The sequence below is a fragment of the Peromyscus eremicus genome, chromosome 4 (genome assembly GCF_949786415.1).
Source record: "Peromyscus eremicus chromosome 4, PerEre_H2_v1, whole genome shotgun sequence".
Lineage (NCBI taxonomy): Eukaryota > Metazoa > Chordata > Mammalia > Rodentia > Cricetidae > Peromyscus > Peromyscus eremicus.
This window is the reverse complement of record NC_081419.1, coordinates 80,985,009-81,001,755: the sequence shown is the minus strand read 5'-3', so window position 1 is coordinate 81,001,755 and position 16,747 is coordinate 80,985,009. Positions and strand designations below refer to the sequence as shown.

At 38.7% G+C, this 16,747-nt stretch overlaps 1 protein-coding gene across 1 annotated transcript in view; it reads right to left on the bottom strand.

The window, feature by feature from the left end:
* Dcdc1 (doublecortin domain containing 1) overlaps positions 1-16,747 on the bottom strand; it is a gene marked incomplete at its 5' end in the record, with an annotated part of 398,886 nt that overhangs the window by 313,061 nt on the left and 69,078 nt on the right. Inside the window, one exon of the mRNA XM_059258913.1 lies at positions 3,465-3,558. Within this exon, the coding sequence (XP_059114896.1) occupies positions 3,465-3,558 (94 nt within the window). The remainder of the gene's footprint in view (positions 1-3,464; positions 3,559-16,747) is intronic.

Sequence of the window (16,747 nt, the reverse complement as noted above, 5' to 3'; positions counted from 1 at the left end):
ACAGGTACGTGAAACACTGCATTGAAATGTACCAGATCAAAATACTAACTCAAGCCGGACATGCTGAACAGCTGAGGAGACACCACGCTCCAGGAGGAGAAGGCGTTGAGGTCGGTCCTTAGAGAACATGAGACTGAAAACGTGAATAGTGGTTTCAGTTCCAAACTCGACCTGAAGTTATTATGCCAGACGTGATTGTGACTATAAGGAGCGACCCATGCCAATGAAGTGGGTTCCTTAAGGGTGACTGTAAGGAGGAACCCATGCCGCTGAAGTGGGTTCCTTGAGTTTTAATGATTCCCTGGGCAGAGGTCCATGTGGCAGTTGCTAGAACACGCTTGTGAAAATTATGTTTCTGAAACAAACTGGGCACTTTGCCACCAGACAAGAACCACTCTGAGTTCAGCATGGGTCTAGAATTAGTGACTAAGACGAAAATGAGCATTAAGATGTGAGGAACACTTCACAAAAGAGAACAGAGTCTCAACCACACTGGAGTGCCTACCCAGGCAAATCTCCAAACATTGCGAGCTCAGAGCACTGTCAGTGCCCTCTTGGAGAATAATGATTTTGATAGTGAGTGATAGTGATTAAAAACTAGCCTTATACAGTGCTGATTTAAGGACTTGATGTATAGTTTACTTAATCCCTAAAACAACCTGTGAAAATATTTACTGTAATCCATTTTACAAATAAGGAAACTGATCTCAAAGAAGCTAATTAACCATCCAATGTCTGATAGAAACTGTTTCTACCAGTTTATAAAGTATATAAACTATATAGAAACAGTTTCCTTATATAAATTGGATTTTGAATTCACACTGAAGGCACTTCACCATACTCTGTCCAGCTGTTTGAGACAGGAGCCAGTGTACATCAGTCCATTTTCTCCTGGGGACACGGTACACTTATCAAGCCATAAACCATGACTTAACAAGAAGAGCTTCCCAAGGTACATCTCAGGCCACAGACTCTGACCAGCTCCGTAGACTGTCATCTTGGCAAGACAGACAGACAGAATATTTCTTCACCTCAGCACTCTTTCATTTAGAGTTTGCCATGTTCCTGGGGTCTGACTTGTGCCAATTGTTGGGTCCTAGAAACGTAATCTTGGATAAAATGTCCAGTTTCTTGTACTAGGTGTGTTCTGAATGTGATGGGTGTGGTACTGATGTTCTAATTATTTTGTTTGGTGGTATAATGAGGGCCTGAAAAGGTTGGTGTAGACCTAAATTGACTTCTCAGAACCTAAATGATGGCACCCATTCCAGGAACCCAGAAACTGGCTCCTGGAGGAATTCCATTGGAAATCCAGCATCAGGAGAACATCTCGATGGTACTGCAGCAATTGAAGATGAAGAACTTCACATTCTTTGTGCCTTAACTTCAGGAGTTGGAAGTTCTACTGAATTTCATTCACAAAGGTAAACTGAGCCTGGAATTTACTTCTGCCTTGACTTGAATTGTTTAGATTCTTTTGGAATTTTTACCTTTAAATTCTAATCTTTCTACAAAAAGTTGATGTTTGTGTACCCTATGTAAAATCCTGGGCCCTGCATGGTGTGCCTGTAATCCCACTGCTTGGAGAGGTGGAGCAGGTGGGCCCAGAGACTTGCTGGCTACAGTCTAGATTACCGCACGGTGTGCTTGTAATCCCACTGCTGGAGAGGTGGAGCAGGCGGGCCCAGAGACTTGCTGGCTACAGTCTAGATTACTGAGTTCCAGGTGAAATGACAGACACACTGCTTCAAAACCTAACATAGAGAGGACCTGAGGAAGACACCCAAAGCTGACTGCCTGTCTACACACATATATGCACTTACACACATACATGACCATGTACATAAATAGACACACAAATAAATAATCACGGCACAGTTATTTTGGACATTGTCATTGGATATGGGATAGAAAATGGAATAGGCAGTGAGCATTCTGTTGGCCACAGAATAGCCTTGGACTTGCTTAATTGATACACTCTTCTGACTCCCTGGAGTAAGTTCGACACTACCCACCATAGTCTAGAATGGTCCTCAAGAAAGCACAGTCAGTTAAAAAGACACCCCCATAAAGGTCCTAAGAGACTGGTGGCCTTGCTCTTGACAGGAAGAGTGGCTTTTCTGATTCATCAAAATGTATTAATCTGCTAGAGAGTTAAGATACAAAAAAGTTGGACAAATGTGCTCATTTCTCATAACACGGGAAGGATGTTTGAAAGTAGACATAATTCTATAACAGAAATAGGAGGCAGGAAAAGAATTACCTGTTGCTTTTAACCACTAGTACAACTGTACTGCTAATCTGTGCTTTTGAGAGAAAACTGCTGTGAACTTAACATTAGACCTTATTAGATGACTTTCTGATGTGATACAAAGTCAACAACAACAAAAAAGCCAGAGGAAATCAAGAGTATTAGTATTTATTTATTTAAACTAGAAGTTATCTTTTACATAAACATCAACCATTCCTAAGTCAAGGTTGGTAAGATAATCAACAGAAAATTAGGGACTCTAATCAGTGAATGCACAACATCACAATAACAAAGAAAAACAATTCTTAGAACCTAATATTAAGTGACGAGGAGTGCTAAAGGCTGGAAGTTCCTCCAATTGGATTAGTCTCTTCAAGTATTTTAAGTCCAATGTTAGTAGCCACAAAAGCTGATTTCAGCTGACATAAGCTTTTATAAGTATGCAAAAACAGAGAGCGAGGCATGCATTAAAATGTGATAACAGCACACACACTTGTGGGACCCATGAAGCATGAGGCATGCGTCTGAACACCTCTGGCAGCCACGAGGCAGCAGTGTTTGTGGCTACTTCACTGTGTGGGTCAGTAAATCTTTTCTTTTGAGATCATGTGCAGACTAACGGTTAAACTTGTGCCCCTCCTGCCTCAGCCGCCTGAGTGCTGTAGAGAAGCCATTTCTTGCCACACATGGAAAGAAAATAAATCCAAATTTCTAAATATAAATCTTTCCTCTTAACCAAGTTAAAATAACCTGAATAACCTCTAGAGATTGGCCTCACCCTTTTGCTCTCCCTCCATCCCTCCTCCCCCTCTCCCCCTTTTCTCTGGGAATTGAACCCACAGCCTTGCACAGCCAAACACTGCCACTGAGCCACAGCCTGAGGCCCAATAATTTCTCTTAGATGTTGGCTCCCAGACATGTCAATGATTGTTTATTTACTTATGATTCGCTAAATTTTAAATGCCCAGCTTTAAAAATAACTCAAACTTGTGGCAAAAAAAAAAAAATGATTCTACAACCCTGGTGCCCCTTGAAAGGTATTTTCACACAGTGAATATTACAGACAGTATCCATTTGAACAAGAATACCATGTTTATTCATGCTACAATTAAATTATTGATTTTTCTTTTCTATAAAATGCTTAAAGGAAAAATTCCATAAATTTTTTTTTCAAGATCGTATCACAGGAGTTACAAAATATTTGTCACCTTACCTTGTGAAATGTCTTCAATTTTTCTACCATTCATATCATAAATATATCTGGCCCGTGAGTCTAGGTTCATTTTCATTGTGCAGGCATCTAAAACCTATACAGGATAAAAATAATTTATTATATTAAGCTCTGGTTAAACCAAATATACATTTAAATGATTTCTATACAGTTATCACAATTACACTGAAAAATAAAATTTGCTGACTTCTAAAACATGAAATGGAAAAGGAATTTAAATTGTTGATTTTTAAAAGTACACAGAAGTATTTTAAAAGAATGAAAAAAGAAAGGATGAAGAAAGGGAGGAGTGAAGGGAGAGAAGTAGGGAGGCAGGATGGGAAAGAAAGGGGGGAGGCAGGGCATGCAGCCAACAGCAGACTGCTTCGCGACTATTTGATAGACAGCCGCACATTCAAGCTCCAAGGGATACCCACATTACTCTTGATGCCTTCTATGCTCACCACTTATTTATTCTACCGTGAGAAGATGCTGCTTCTCTTATCTGTCACATTCTTTCTAGAATCTTATTCAAACCCACCACCTTTCCTCACTGAAGTCACTCTTCCTTGTTCACATTTGTCACAAAAGTCTAGATCTGAGTGGATCTTGCTGTCCTTGTCATATACATACTGAGAAGCCTCGTGCCACAGAAGAAAGTCACAAACCTGAACGTTTTGGTATGATTACAGTCCTCAGCATCCTCCTTGGTCCATAAGCACTGCTCAGTCACTGCAGTTTCATTTCTTTGTCCGTATCTCTCTCACTTTGCACAGTGTATGCTTCTCCCCATCCCCATCTGTTATCTCCACCAAGCTTCCCTTTCTCCATCCTCTTCCATTGGGTTGTATGAACTACACAGAGAAAAGACTGAGCCTCCTCTTCATCTTGCCAAAGCTACAAGCCTACTTCCTTAGCCAATGTCTTTCTCTCTCAATTATATTATATATAGTGAGAGGAGTCCCTCTCATGTAATGCAAGTATGCTTTCAACAGCATTTGTTCTTGGCATTTTAAGCAGTAAGAATTATCCACCAGTTCTCTGTCCAGTATTTGCAGCTGCTCTTTTCTCACTGGTGTTGCTCATTGTTGTCTTTACTGTCTGCTAATTAAATGGCTCCTGTGCTCCACATGTCCCTGGAGCCATCCCTCCCCCTTCACAGGGGTGTTTCAGGGAGCTGCCTATGGCCTCTCTTCACATCCCCTCTTCCCTCACTCACTCTCAAGCCATTCTTTCTAGCTTTCATTTTACCAAATATAGCTTCCTCAAAGAGTTACACCCCCTCCCCGGGCCAGGTGGCGGTGGTGCACACCTAAAACCCCAACACTCGGGAGGCAGAGGCAGGAGGATCTCTGTGAGTCCAAGGCCAGCCTGATCTACAAAATGAATTCCAGGACAGCCAGAGCTGTTACACAGAGAAACCTGAGATGTTACACAGAGAAATCCTGTCTTGTAATATATATAAATCTTTTTATTTATATATATATTTATTTATATATATAAATAAAATATATTTATTTATATATATATAAATAAAAAGATTACAGATGAGGATAAAGATGTTTCTTAACTCTCACTTATTTGAATTATGAGCATCATTTGATTGCTTTCTCTTCCTAAACACTATTTCTTCTTCTTCTTTCTATAGGCTTGTGAATCTTGTCTTCACAACAGTCTTTCATGATAAGCCATAGGCCTTGCTCTTTCTGGCTCTACTTTTTCTCCTAAGGCATTCTTAAGACAGAGCCATGAAATTTCATCTTCCATTTGTATACTGGAAACTCCCAAACAGAATACTCATCCTGAGACTGTCTTTTAAGCTCTAGGCTATGTAATATCTACTCAATATTGTTGCCTGTGTGAAATGGCTCCAGGGTCACCATATCCCATACTGAAAACTATTCATCCTTCTGCGAGACTAGTGCTCTAGAATCCCATGCTCTAGGGAAAGGAAAGTGTCTACCCAGAGGTAAAAGCTGTCCTCACAATCCAGGACATTTTGTTGTTCTTCATGTCACACATTCATGCCATCACAAGGCTTGTCATTTCTCATCTTCTAAAGATCATACAAGTCCATATAGATGTTCTGTGTTAACTCACACACCCTTGTGCTTTGCTAGGACCCTTATAATAGTTAGCTAATAGTTGCCTGCCTCTATTCTGACACGCTCAATTCATTCTCTACCAAACATTAAAGTCATCTATTTAAAATCATTAACCTGGTTACCCTCTGTTACTTTCCTAACTCAAATCCTTTAAATGACTTTTCAGGGCTTTCAGATGACAAGGAAGAAAAAGTCTGCAAGCTTCTTTCTAAGTCACATTCCCTCATCCCATGCTGCTGTAGCCTAAACACAAGGTATCGCACATGGGGACTTGTTTGCTAACTGATGTGTTTCTGAGGCTTTGCTCTAATTTATTCATCCCTTGATGGACTCCCAAAATGGTTAATTAGAGGTGGAGCTTGGTTGGAAGAAACACATTACCGGGGACATGTGCTTGGGGCTGTATCTATTCCCTTTCTGTATTTGCTTCCTTCAGTTTTCCATTTATATTAGAAAAATACATACCTGACAACCCCCATGTCAATACTTTCATCTTCAACCATCTTCTAAGCTTTTAGCTATCTAATACCTATTCAGTATTTCTTTCCCCTGCCACATGCTCCCAGCACCATGCTGTTCTGCCTGACTGTGGGGCCAGAAATAACAACAGACTATGAACTAAAACAACACTTCCTCTGCTTTATGTCACAGTGATGCAGCCTGATTGGCATGACACTAACCTTCCTACTACCAAAATGCATCTTGCTCACTCTGCCCTGGAGCTTTTTCCTATGCTGTGTTCTCTGATGGAGCGCTTCCCACCATCAGTCGGTTGCTTCTCAACTCAGAAGATTTCCCTGCACCATCCACCTACATTTAAGTGTTGTTTTTACAAATGTCTTTGTCTACCTCCAGACTAAAAGCATGAGGACAGCATGTGGCTACCTTTGTTCATCACTATATCCTGGGTACTTGGTAGACTTTAGTAGTCTTAAAAATATTTTGGGTTAACGAATGAATGTAGTTTAATATGTATTCCTAATTTAACTCATTTTATTCTTAATCTTATATTTTATAAACATTCTAATAAATACTGTTTATAACACTGCTGACAATTTTATAAAATTATGCTATAGTTAAAGGGTAATTCCAGAAGAATTTTTTTTTCAAGTAAAACTAATTCTTTTTAGTGCCAGTGCACAGGCCTTATGTACTGTCTTTAGGAAATAAAGTAAGAAGACATCTTCACATTCACAGCAATACTGGTGGTTGCCTACTCAGTACCCATTCTCTGCCACATCCTCAATACACAGCACACATTTTCTTTAGGGATTCACTCTTGCACTTCTGACTCAGTTTGATGCAAGGAAGGCTGCAGTTATCGTGACTGGTCAGAGTTACCGCGCTGTAGAGCCAGCTCACTGACAGGGAGTGGGTTGGGGATGGACACACAATCCAGTTTGGGCCAATAAGACATGAGAAGGGACTTCAAGAAAGGCATATTCATCCATAAGGAGAGTTGTCTTTTGCTCTGTCCTGACATAACTGAACCTCGCTGCACAGCAGTCATCTTACCAACATTGGAACAGCTACAGAGTCCCAAGAACCAGGCCAGAATCCCATCACTCCTTATGCACAGTGGTCCTCCCTCTGGACTTCTTACTTTCTTTTTTATTATGTCTGTTTGAAAAAAGAGTTCTCTACTATTCGACACTAAAATCATGTATCTGTTAGAAAACAAATTGAGGAGAGGATATATGTTTCTCAGATGATGGCAGTTGATGTGTACTGACTGACTCATTACGTGTTTGTCCAGCAAATAGATTACAACAGCATTACTGTGTGCATATAAAAGCTTACCATTTAATTATTTAATTAGGAACCCAGGGAAGAATTGAGAATAAATTTATCAGGCAGAAAACTGTGAAGATGAATGGATAATTATGAAATTAATTCTTAGAATTACTAAAAATATTTCACCTCTTGCAATTAATTGTACATACTCAGTGGAAAAGAACTCCAATTTATCATGAATCTGTTGAGAGATCTGTTTCTACAGATTTTTTTTCTGCTAACTGAAGGACTGTCAACAGATTAGAAATTTTAAAAACATAAATGCATATAGTAGCTTAAATGTCTGCCAAGGCTAATGTTTTACAAGTTAGAGTCAGACTTATCGTCACTATTTTAATCTGATGATCCCAGGATGTTGGGTTTGTATCCATTATGTAAAGTAAATTGAATATATTGTTCTGGATAAGTCCTGGGGCAGATTTGTTCAACTGTGCTCTATCTTGTTCTCATAAAGGTAGCAGACAAAAAGACAGTGAGATGTAATTATTTGCTCTCACTAGTAATGAACATGACTCTGATTTGTAAAAACAACTATTTCTCATCAACTTGTGTTCAATGTGTTGTTATGATATTTTATGTTAAAATATGAATAAGAAGTAGATAATGGAGAAACTTTATAAATAATCCATGAACACATACTCCTTGCTTATTTTATTCTTTAAAAAAATATTTATTTATTTTAGCTAGGCATGGTGGCACACTCCTTTAATGCTAGCACTCAGGAGGCAGAGGCAGGTGGATCTCAGATTTTGAGGTCAGCCTGATCTACACAGTGAGTTCCAGGACAGCTAGAGCTACACAGAGAAACCCTGTCTCAAAATAAAAAAAAAATTTAAAGTAATAAAATAAAATCACCCAGCAGTGGTGGCACACATCTTTAATCCCAGCACTTAGGAGATAGAGACAGGTGGATTTCTGTGAATTTTAAGGCCAGCCTGGCCTATAGAGCTAGTTCTAAGACAACCAAGGCTACACAGAGAAACTCTGTCTTGAAAAACAAAATAAAACAAAAATCAAACAAATAAATAAATAAAACTGTTTAAAAATTTTAATTCATGTGTATGGATGTTTTGCGTACATGTATATCTGCACGTTATATGTGTGATTTGTGCTTATGAGCAAGAAGAGAATACTGGAACCCCTGGAACTAGAGTTACAAACAATTGTGGTCTGTCACACAGGTACTCTGGAAGAGTAGCCAGTGAGTGCTTTTAACCACTAAGCCATCTCCCCGGCACCATTTTGAAACAGGCATTCGTTTTTAGGCCACATGGATACTTCTTATTAGTATGAATGCTCGGCCTAGCTTAGGCTCATTTCTGGCTATCTCTTTTAACTTAAATTAACCTGTTTCTCTTCATCTTTATCTACCTTTTGCCTTGGGACTTTTAACCTTTCCTTTCTGTATGTCCTGCTTCTTCTGTGTCTGGCTGGGTGGCGGCTGCCTGGATGGCTAGCTCCCTGGATGTCTCCCTTCTTTTCTCCTTCGCTCTCTTCTCTCTTCTTCCTCCTCTCATTCTTTTCAAGCCTAGATTCCTCCTTCTATTTATTCTCTTTGCCTGGAAGCCCACCTATCCCTCTCCTGCCTAGTTATTGGCCATTCAGCTTTTTCTTAGACCAATCAGGTGCCTTAGACAGGCAAGGTGAAACAAATGCAACACATCTTTACATAATGAAACATGCATCCTTACATCATTAAACAAATGTAGCATAAACAAATGTAATACATCTTTGCATAGTTAAAAATATATTCCACAACAGCATTTATTCTTAATTGATACAGTCTCAGGATAATTAGATATCCCAGATAATAAACCTAATCACATTGTTATTTATATAATCTGCTATATTGACCTTAATTGGCATGTACTAAACTGTATGTATTTTAAGTGTACATTTTGAGGCAAGGCAAAAAAAAAGTATACACCTGTGTTAGTGCCAACATAATCAAGATGTAGAGTATTTATTTGACCATCCAACATTCCTGATGCTCCTGTTGTGTGTTAACTCAGTACATGACTGTGGGCCATTGCTATCTATTTCTCTCATTAGAGAACAATTTTACCTCCTTCTTTTTGCAATTTATTAGTACATAATAGTTTTAACTGTCACCTTCCTTGTTGCAAGATATTTGATTATACTGTATAAAGATATGTCACTGTGATTGGTTTAATAAAAAGCTAAATGGGCAATAGCTAGGCAGCAAGTATAGCAGGGACTTCTGGCCAGAGAGTGCTCTGGGAAAAAGAAAGTTGGAGCTGCCAGCAAGACACGACGGAAGTAGGATAGACAAAATGGAGATGAGGTAACAAGCACATGGAAGAATGTAGATTTAAAAATCTGGGTTAATTTAAGTTATAAGAGCTAGCTAGAAATGAGACTAAGCCAAGGCCAAGTTTTCATAATTAATAATAAGTTGGCCCAAAGGAAAGTCCAACTGCATATGGCGCTCAGCATGGGGCCATGTGTATCCACAAAAGGCCCAAGAAAGCTAAAAAAGCAAAACACACAAAGGCAGATGTGGCTTCCTGGTGATTGAGGACTCTCAGGTAGGGTTGGGATACAGACACTGCCTGCAGGCTGGAGCCAGCTGCTGCCACAATACACCAGCACCTGAACATTCTTTGATATAAATTAGCACAATTTATCCATCCATCAGCTGATAAACTTTGGGTTATTTTCAGTTTGGGATTATTATGAATACAATTACTAAGAACATTTATTAGTAGTCACTATGTTGACATATACAACTTTTCTTGGGAAAAATATGCTATTTTCTTGGGAAAAAATCCTCTAAACAGGTTACATTGTACTTAAAAAATGTGCATAGGCTTAAAAAAGAAAAAAATGGGTATAGACAGTCATAGAAAAAAATAAATAGTTAATAAGTAATAAGATAAAGTCAAGAGAGAATAAAATAATATTAAAAAGATAAGCCACGTAAAGATGGAAAACATACAGAGAGTCTGGATCCTATATGGTGTCTTGTTGATTTTTAATGTTTTGGATGCTAATGAACAGAGAATGACAGCTGCTGAGAGACACTGGATTGTGGAAGGGACTGCTGAATTAAATCAGTCTAGATATTTTAGGAATGCCTTAACTTGAAAATGGAAGTCAGAATACGTATTGCTTTGGGGAAGAGGTTATGCTTTTGTTTCCATAGAAAATGAAAGGCTGTGGATTTGTTTAAGGTTAAAGAGGATCAGGTCTGATCAGGGGAGACCCCCTGAAAATCCTGGATACAGACATAAAGAAAAAACCTAGAAAAACTATAAGGCAGGTGACATATATTTTATCTGCTCAAACATAAAACAAAAAACCATCTTTGGCTGGCTTGTGTATAATGCACAGTCCATACTTGTGTTAATGAAGATGTATATCATTACCTTTGAAAGTTCATGTGTTTTCAGAGCAAGAGGATCAGACACCAATGCAAATGGATGGCCCAGGTGATCCAGCCTCTCAGAGTGCCCTTGTTGTAGTTCTATCAGAGTTCTACATCCTGAACAGCTTCAAGGCTGCTGGATGAGATGGTTCAACCTCAGCAACTATTCTAGCGAGGACTACAAATAAGCCTTGTGTTTTCCCATTACACAGAGACTGAACAACAAATGTTATGAATAGTTTTCCCAAGACTTGACCAGTATCCTAATTGTCTCAGGGTCCCCAAAAGATGCCATTAACCCCAGACAACAGGAAACAGTTGAAAGAACAGGAAGCCTACATTCCCAAGAGGTTGGGTGGGTGGTTTTTGGTCATTCAATGGGTTATGGATGTTTGTCATTATTTAGGGGGGTTGATTAAAATTGTTACTGGTCATGGTCAGGGAGAAAGCTAAACAAAGGAGATTAGATTCAAAGATTTCTTTCTAAAAGGAAAAAAGAGAATATAGTATAGAAATTATAGGATAAAGGGGTAAATTATTGTATCTACTTTAAAGCTAAAAAAGCAACTACTAGTTTCAAATGTCACATTGGTATGGATTTTTGTATATTGATACAAATTTAAGGTTATTTTTGTTATACTGTACTATATGTTTCTTTTTTGTTAAACTATCATACCTATATGGCTCATTTAAAAAATGTAATGTAAAGCTTTAGTCCTTGAAAGCTATTTAGGAAGATAAAGAAATATAGATTAATAATTAGTTATCTATAACAATCAAATTTAGGTTAGGTATGTTTTCAAGGTCAATCAGAGTCATATTTCAAATAGATGATCTTCAAACACCAGAGCCCTACAGAATATGACATTTTAATGTTTGAATAACATAGGGTTTTTTATGACAGTGAGACACGTCTGCTCCTGGCAGCGCCAATTTACTTTACAAAAGGATGATGGGCATCACAGAACCTCCATATGGAGCTTGCTTTCTTTGTGGAAAAAGCTAGCTATTTGGGCAAGAATCTACCCTTGCCTCAACTGCTGATAGTATGCTGTCCAAATTGGATAAGCAGGACACAAAAGAAGACAACTGCCAAACTTTGTCAAGACAAGGTTGGACAGTCTTTTAAAGTTCCTGCTTCACAGAAAAATCTGTCAGATATTTTAGGCCCTTAGGCTGAAGATGGATGTCCCAGTGTTACAGAGGAACCCTGGGGTGACTTCCAGGCAGCCAGATGTCTATGTCATTTCTTAGTTTTGGCAGTTGCTTGCTCTGTACTTCCTGTTTACTCAGGTAATATTATATCCTTCTGGGGTCTTTGATGGAGTTGAAGACTGGATAGTTACAGTTATAGTTTTCCTTAGTTATGATAGAAGGTAAATTAGGTACAAAACTTTGGACTAACCAAGATAGTTTTCATAGTGGAGTATTTCTCTGAATTTGCCAAATGAAAATGGACTGGATGCTATAAATGTAATTCTTACCTGATAATTGTTCTTATTGTATATAGTTTTACCATGTTAGAGTTAAAACCCTTTCCTTTTTATTTAGACAAAAAAAGTGAAATATTGTGAGATATTTGGTTACACTGTGTAAAGATATGTGACTGTAATTGGTTTAATAAAAAGCTAAACAACTAGTAGCTAGGCAGGAGGTATAGCAGGGCCTTTTAAACAGAGGGAACTCTGGGAAGAAGAAAGGCAGAGTTGCCAGCCAGACATGGAGGAAGCAGGATGGGCAAGATGGAGATGAGGTAATGAGCACATGGAAGAATGTAGATTAAAAAAATCTGGGTTAATTTAAGTTATAAGAGTTAGTTAGAAACAAGCCTAAGTTAAGGCAGAGCTTTCATAATTAATAATAAGTCTCCATGTCATTTTTTTGTGAGCTGGTGGTCCAAAGGAAAGTCCAAATACACTTCCTAAAATATATACATATATAAAGGTGATCTAAATAGAATCACCAAATAGTGGAGTAGATGAAGCCCCAACTGGAGATCTCTCACGACCAAATGAAGCTTCCAATTCCAGGAATGGGTTATGTTTAATCCAGTTGTTGGCCAAAGGGAACCCCAAAACAGCCCAGGTGTAAGACAAATTGCTACATGGTCTTATTAATAAAAAAAAGCCCAGTGCCAGATATTGGGGTGAATGCTGAAAGATCAGAGGGACAGAACAAGCCACAGCCAATCTCACCTTGCTAACTCCTCAGCTGATCTTATATCCTCAGACTGAAAGCCTTTGAGTCCTCACCCAAATAGATCTCAGCTGAACTGCTTAAAAGTCTCTGGTTCCTGGTCCTCATGCCTTAAGAGCACGAGTTCCTATTTCCTCACATCTTATATACCTCTCTGTGTCCTGTCATATTACTTCCTGGGATCAAAGGCTTGTGTCCTTCCCAAGCAAAGACATGAGATCTCAAGTGCTGGGATTAAAGGTATGTGCCACCATGCCTGGCTCTGTTCTCAGTGTGGCCTTGAATTCAGAGATCCTGATGGATCTCTGCCTCCAGAATGCTAGGAATAAAAGTGTGTGTGCCACCACTGTCTGGCCTCTATGTCTAATCTAGTGGCTGTTCTATTCTCTGACCCCCAGATAAGTTTATTAGGGAACACAATATATCAACCACACTCAAGCTATTGCCAACACTATTGATTGCTCTCCAAAAACTAATGGCAAGGTTATGTTTTTGAAGACAATGCCTACGCAACTCACTCAACATGGAGTAGTCAAGCTTATGCCTATGTAGATCCTCACCCCTACTGACTAGTGTTCATGGTTCTGGAAAGCACTTTGCATCCTACCAAAGGAGAAAGAGAAACAACAACTCAGCTACAGACCCTTTGATCTACAATGATGTCCTGCATGCAAGATATGCTAGTACAATAGTAGCACAAAGCTTGTGGAACTAAACAACCAATACCTAATTGGATTTAAGACCCACTCCATGAGATGGAATCCATTCCCAACACTGCTTGGGTGGCCAAGAACTTGAGACTAGATAGGCCAGGGTCCTAGGGGGAAAATCAAATACTACTGTTCTGCTAAAGGAATGTAGCAATGAAATGACTCTTAACAACGTTCTGCTATACTCACAGATCAGTGATCAGCAAAGAAGCATCCTCCTGCAGTATATGAGAATAAACAAAGAGAGCCATAGCTAGACAATGTATAAGGAATGAGAGACCTTGGAATAATCGGTCTTAAATGGGATATCTCCATCAATTCCTTCCCCCTCACAGCTCAGGGAATCCTGCAGAAGAGGAGGTAGAAATATTGTAAGAACTAGAGGGAATTGAGAACACCAAGGAAACAAGGCCTTCTAAACATGGCAGAACCCACGCACATATGAACTCACAGAGAATATGACAACATGCACAGGGCTTTCATGGGTCTGGGCCTGATGACATTCCAGTGCCGAGAGAGAGAGAGAGAGAGAGAGAGAGAGAGACAGACAGACAGACAGACAGACAGACAGACACACAGAGACAGACATACATACATATATATATATATATATATATATATATATATATATATATATATAGAGAGAGAGAGAGAGAGAGAGAGAGAGAGAGAGAGAGAGAGAGGGGGGGGGGGGAGTTGGCACAAGCCCGTATCTTTAGCCCAGGAGCTATCTCCAATTGATAATTACTTGCAAAGGAAAAATTAGTTTTCTCCAATGGAGTCTCATTGGGTATATAAATTACTCTTAAGGCAAGGCCCCAAACCCAGCAGTAGATGGCCAACACAAAACAAGCTCACTAATATTTTTGGAGGGTTTTGTCTCAAAATGCTTTGTCTGGGAAGTTTATGTTCTTGAGCAGCTAAACACCAGTGGCTATACCACTGAGGAATATGATTCTCTCTGATTCTCTCTCTCTCTCTCTCTGCAAACTTTAACTGTCTATAGCTCCTCTGGGAGGGGTGGGGCCTCACGAGTCCCTCCCTCAACCTAGATGGACTGTTGATGAAGCCAGTCTTGGGCAGCACTTGTGCAAGCAGGCACTGTTGCTACGAGCTCATGGGTCTCCTTCCCATCGTCCAGCTCTTGCATTCTTCCAACCCCTCTTCCGTTATGTCCCCAGAGCCTTTTCATTAGCTCTGTTTTTAGCTTCCATTTCTTTTCACATAATATTCATATTTTCTTTAATTCATTAATCAAATTTATAATAGGTTTTGAATAGTCTTCTGTTAACTCTTCTTTCTGTCAACTTCTATTGATTTACATTTCTTTTGGATACAGTCTACCTGTTTTAGGAGCTTTATGAATGCCCTAAAAGTTCAATAAGATCTCTCCTCTCCAGATGTCAGAGAGCTAATGTCTCCTTACCCTGCATGTATGCCCACAGTGTTTCCTTTTTTATCCCATTAGCTGTTCTCTCTCTGGTAACTGTGGAGTTCAGACTACAGGTAAGCAGCCTAATAGCCCCATGTAAAAGGAGACCCCAATGTCCATTTCATCAACTATTCTCCAAATAACTAATTCTTTCCCGGCAACCCTGCTTTGTACACTTCCAGCCACTTCAGCCTCTCAGAGCTTTCCATGTCTGCCTTCAGCTCACAGGCACCTCTGCACTTTTCTTGGATTCTCCCTCTCTAGGCTGATCTGTAAACTATTGCAGATGGTTGGTGGGGTAAAGTGTAAGACTCACTTTTATTTCCCCCTTTCTCTCAGGAGTTACATCTACTGCTTACTATTTCCTAATATCTAAAATAATTACCACTTTGTCCCCCTTTTCAGTGGTTTAGAAGGTGATGACTTCTCTGACACTAGCTTTGCCATTTAACTGAAAAAAATGTCTGCTGGTTTTGTTTTCAATGCTTATATTACACCATTTTCAAATAAGAGCACATTTGAGATCAGAACATAGGAAGTATATCTGTACTAGTTTGACATTACAACAAAAACTTACTTTTAAAAGTAAATAAAAGGTTGTGAGCCCAATAAGATTTTATTTTCAAAAACTGACCTAAAAAACTGTCTTGTGGAATATCAAAGTAGTTTCTTATTTTCCTTAAGTTACCAGCAGAAAAATATTTATAAGTTCTGCATTAATGATGGTGATCTTAAGTCAAAATCCTCAGGGCCATCTTGCAACAGATGCTCTCTGGTCTTCAAGAGCAGAGCAGGCTGTGAGGGTCAATGTCTCCCTTGCTCTGACACTAGAGAATAATTTCCAGTTCCAACTGTTCCAACTGTGGATAGCAGTTAAATAGTTAAATCTCAGTGTTTCAAGGTGTATGACTAGGTGACTTCATACAATTCTGGGACTTTGTTATGTAGAAACCAGATAAAAGTCCTTAAGAAACTTTAGTGATTGGGTACATATGAGGCTAATTGAATCTAATCATCATATTTATACTAGTGTTCTTAGGCATAAAAATGTATTACATGCCGGGTGGTGGTGGCGCATGCCTTTAATCCCAGCACTCAAGAGGCACAGCCAGGCGGATCTCTGTGAGTTCGAGGCCAGTCTGGGCTACCAAGTGAGTTCCAGGAAAGGCACAAAGCTACAGGGAAACCCTGTCTCAAAAAAACAAAAAAAAAATGTATTACACATGTAAAATACACATAAAAATAAAACCAGAGAAAAGCAAAAAAATAATTTTATCTGTTCAGATTCAATGTATTGTTTGTTTGTACTGTCCGTAATTAATATTAATGATTATCCTTAACTACAACCTATAAACTAAATTAATATTTAGAATGAAATTTACTTGTTTTTATTTCATATATAGTCTGAACTCTACAAGAAAAAAAATCCAATCATAATTACTTAAAACATTATAAAAATTCTTATTATATAATTCTCAAATTTTACATTAAATAAGAAAAGACAATTGGCTACTTACAGCCTCTTGTGAATAAAATGCTATCAAATTCTATATTTAAAAATATGCCATCATATTTTAAAATCAGATTTTAACCTATAAGGTGAAAAATCATAGATCTTAAAATAGTAATTACTAGTATCAATAAAATTTCCCTCAAATCTC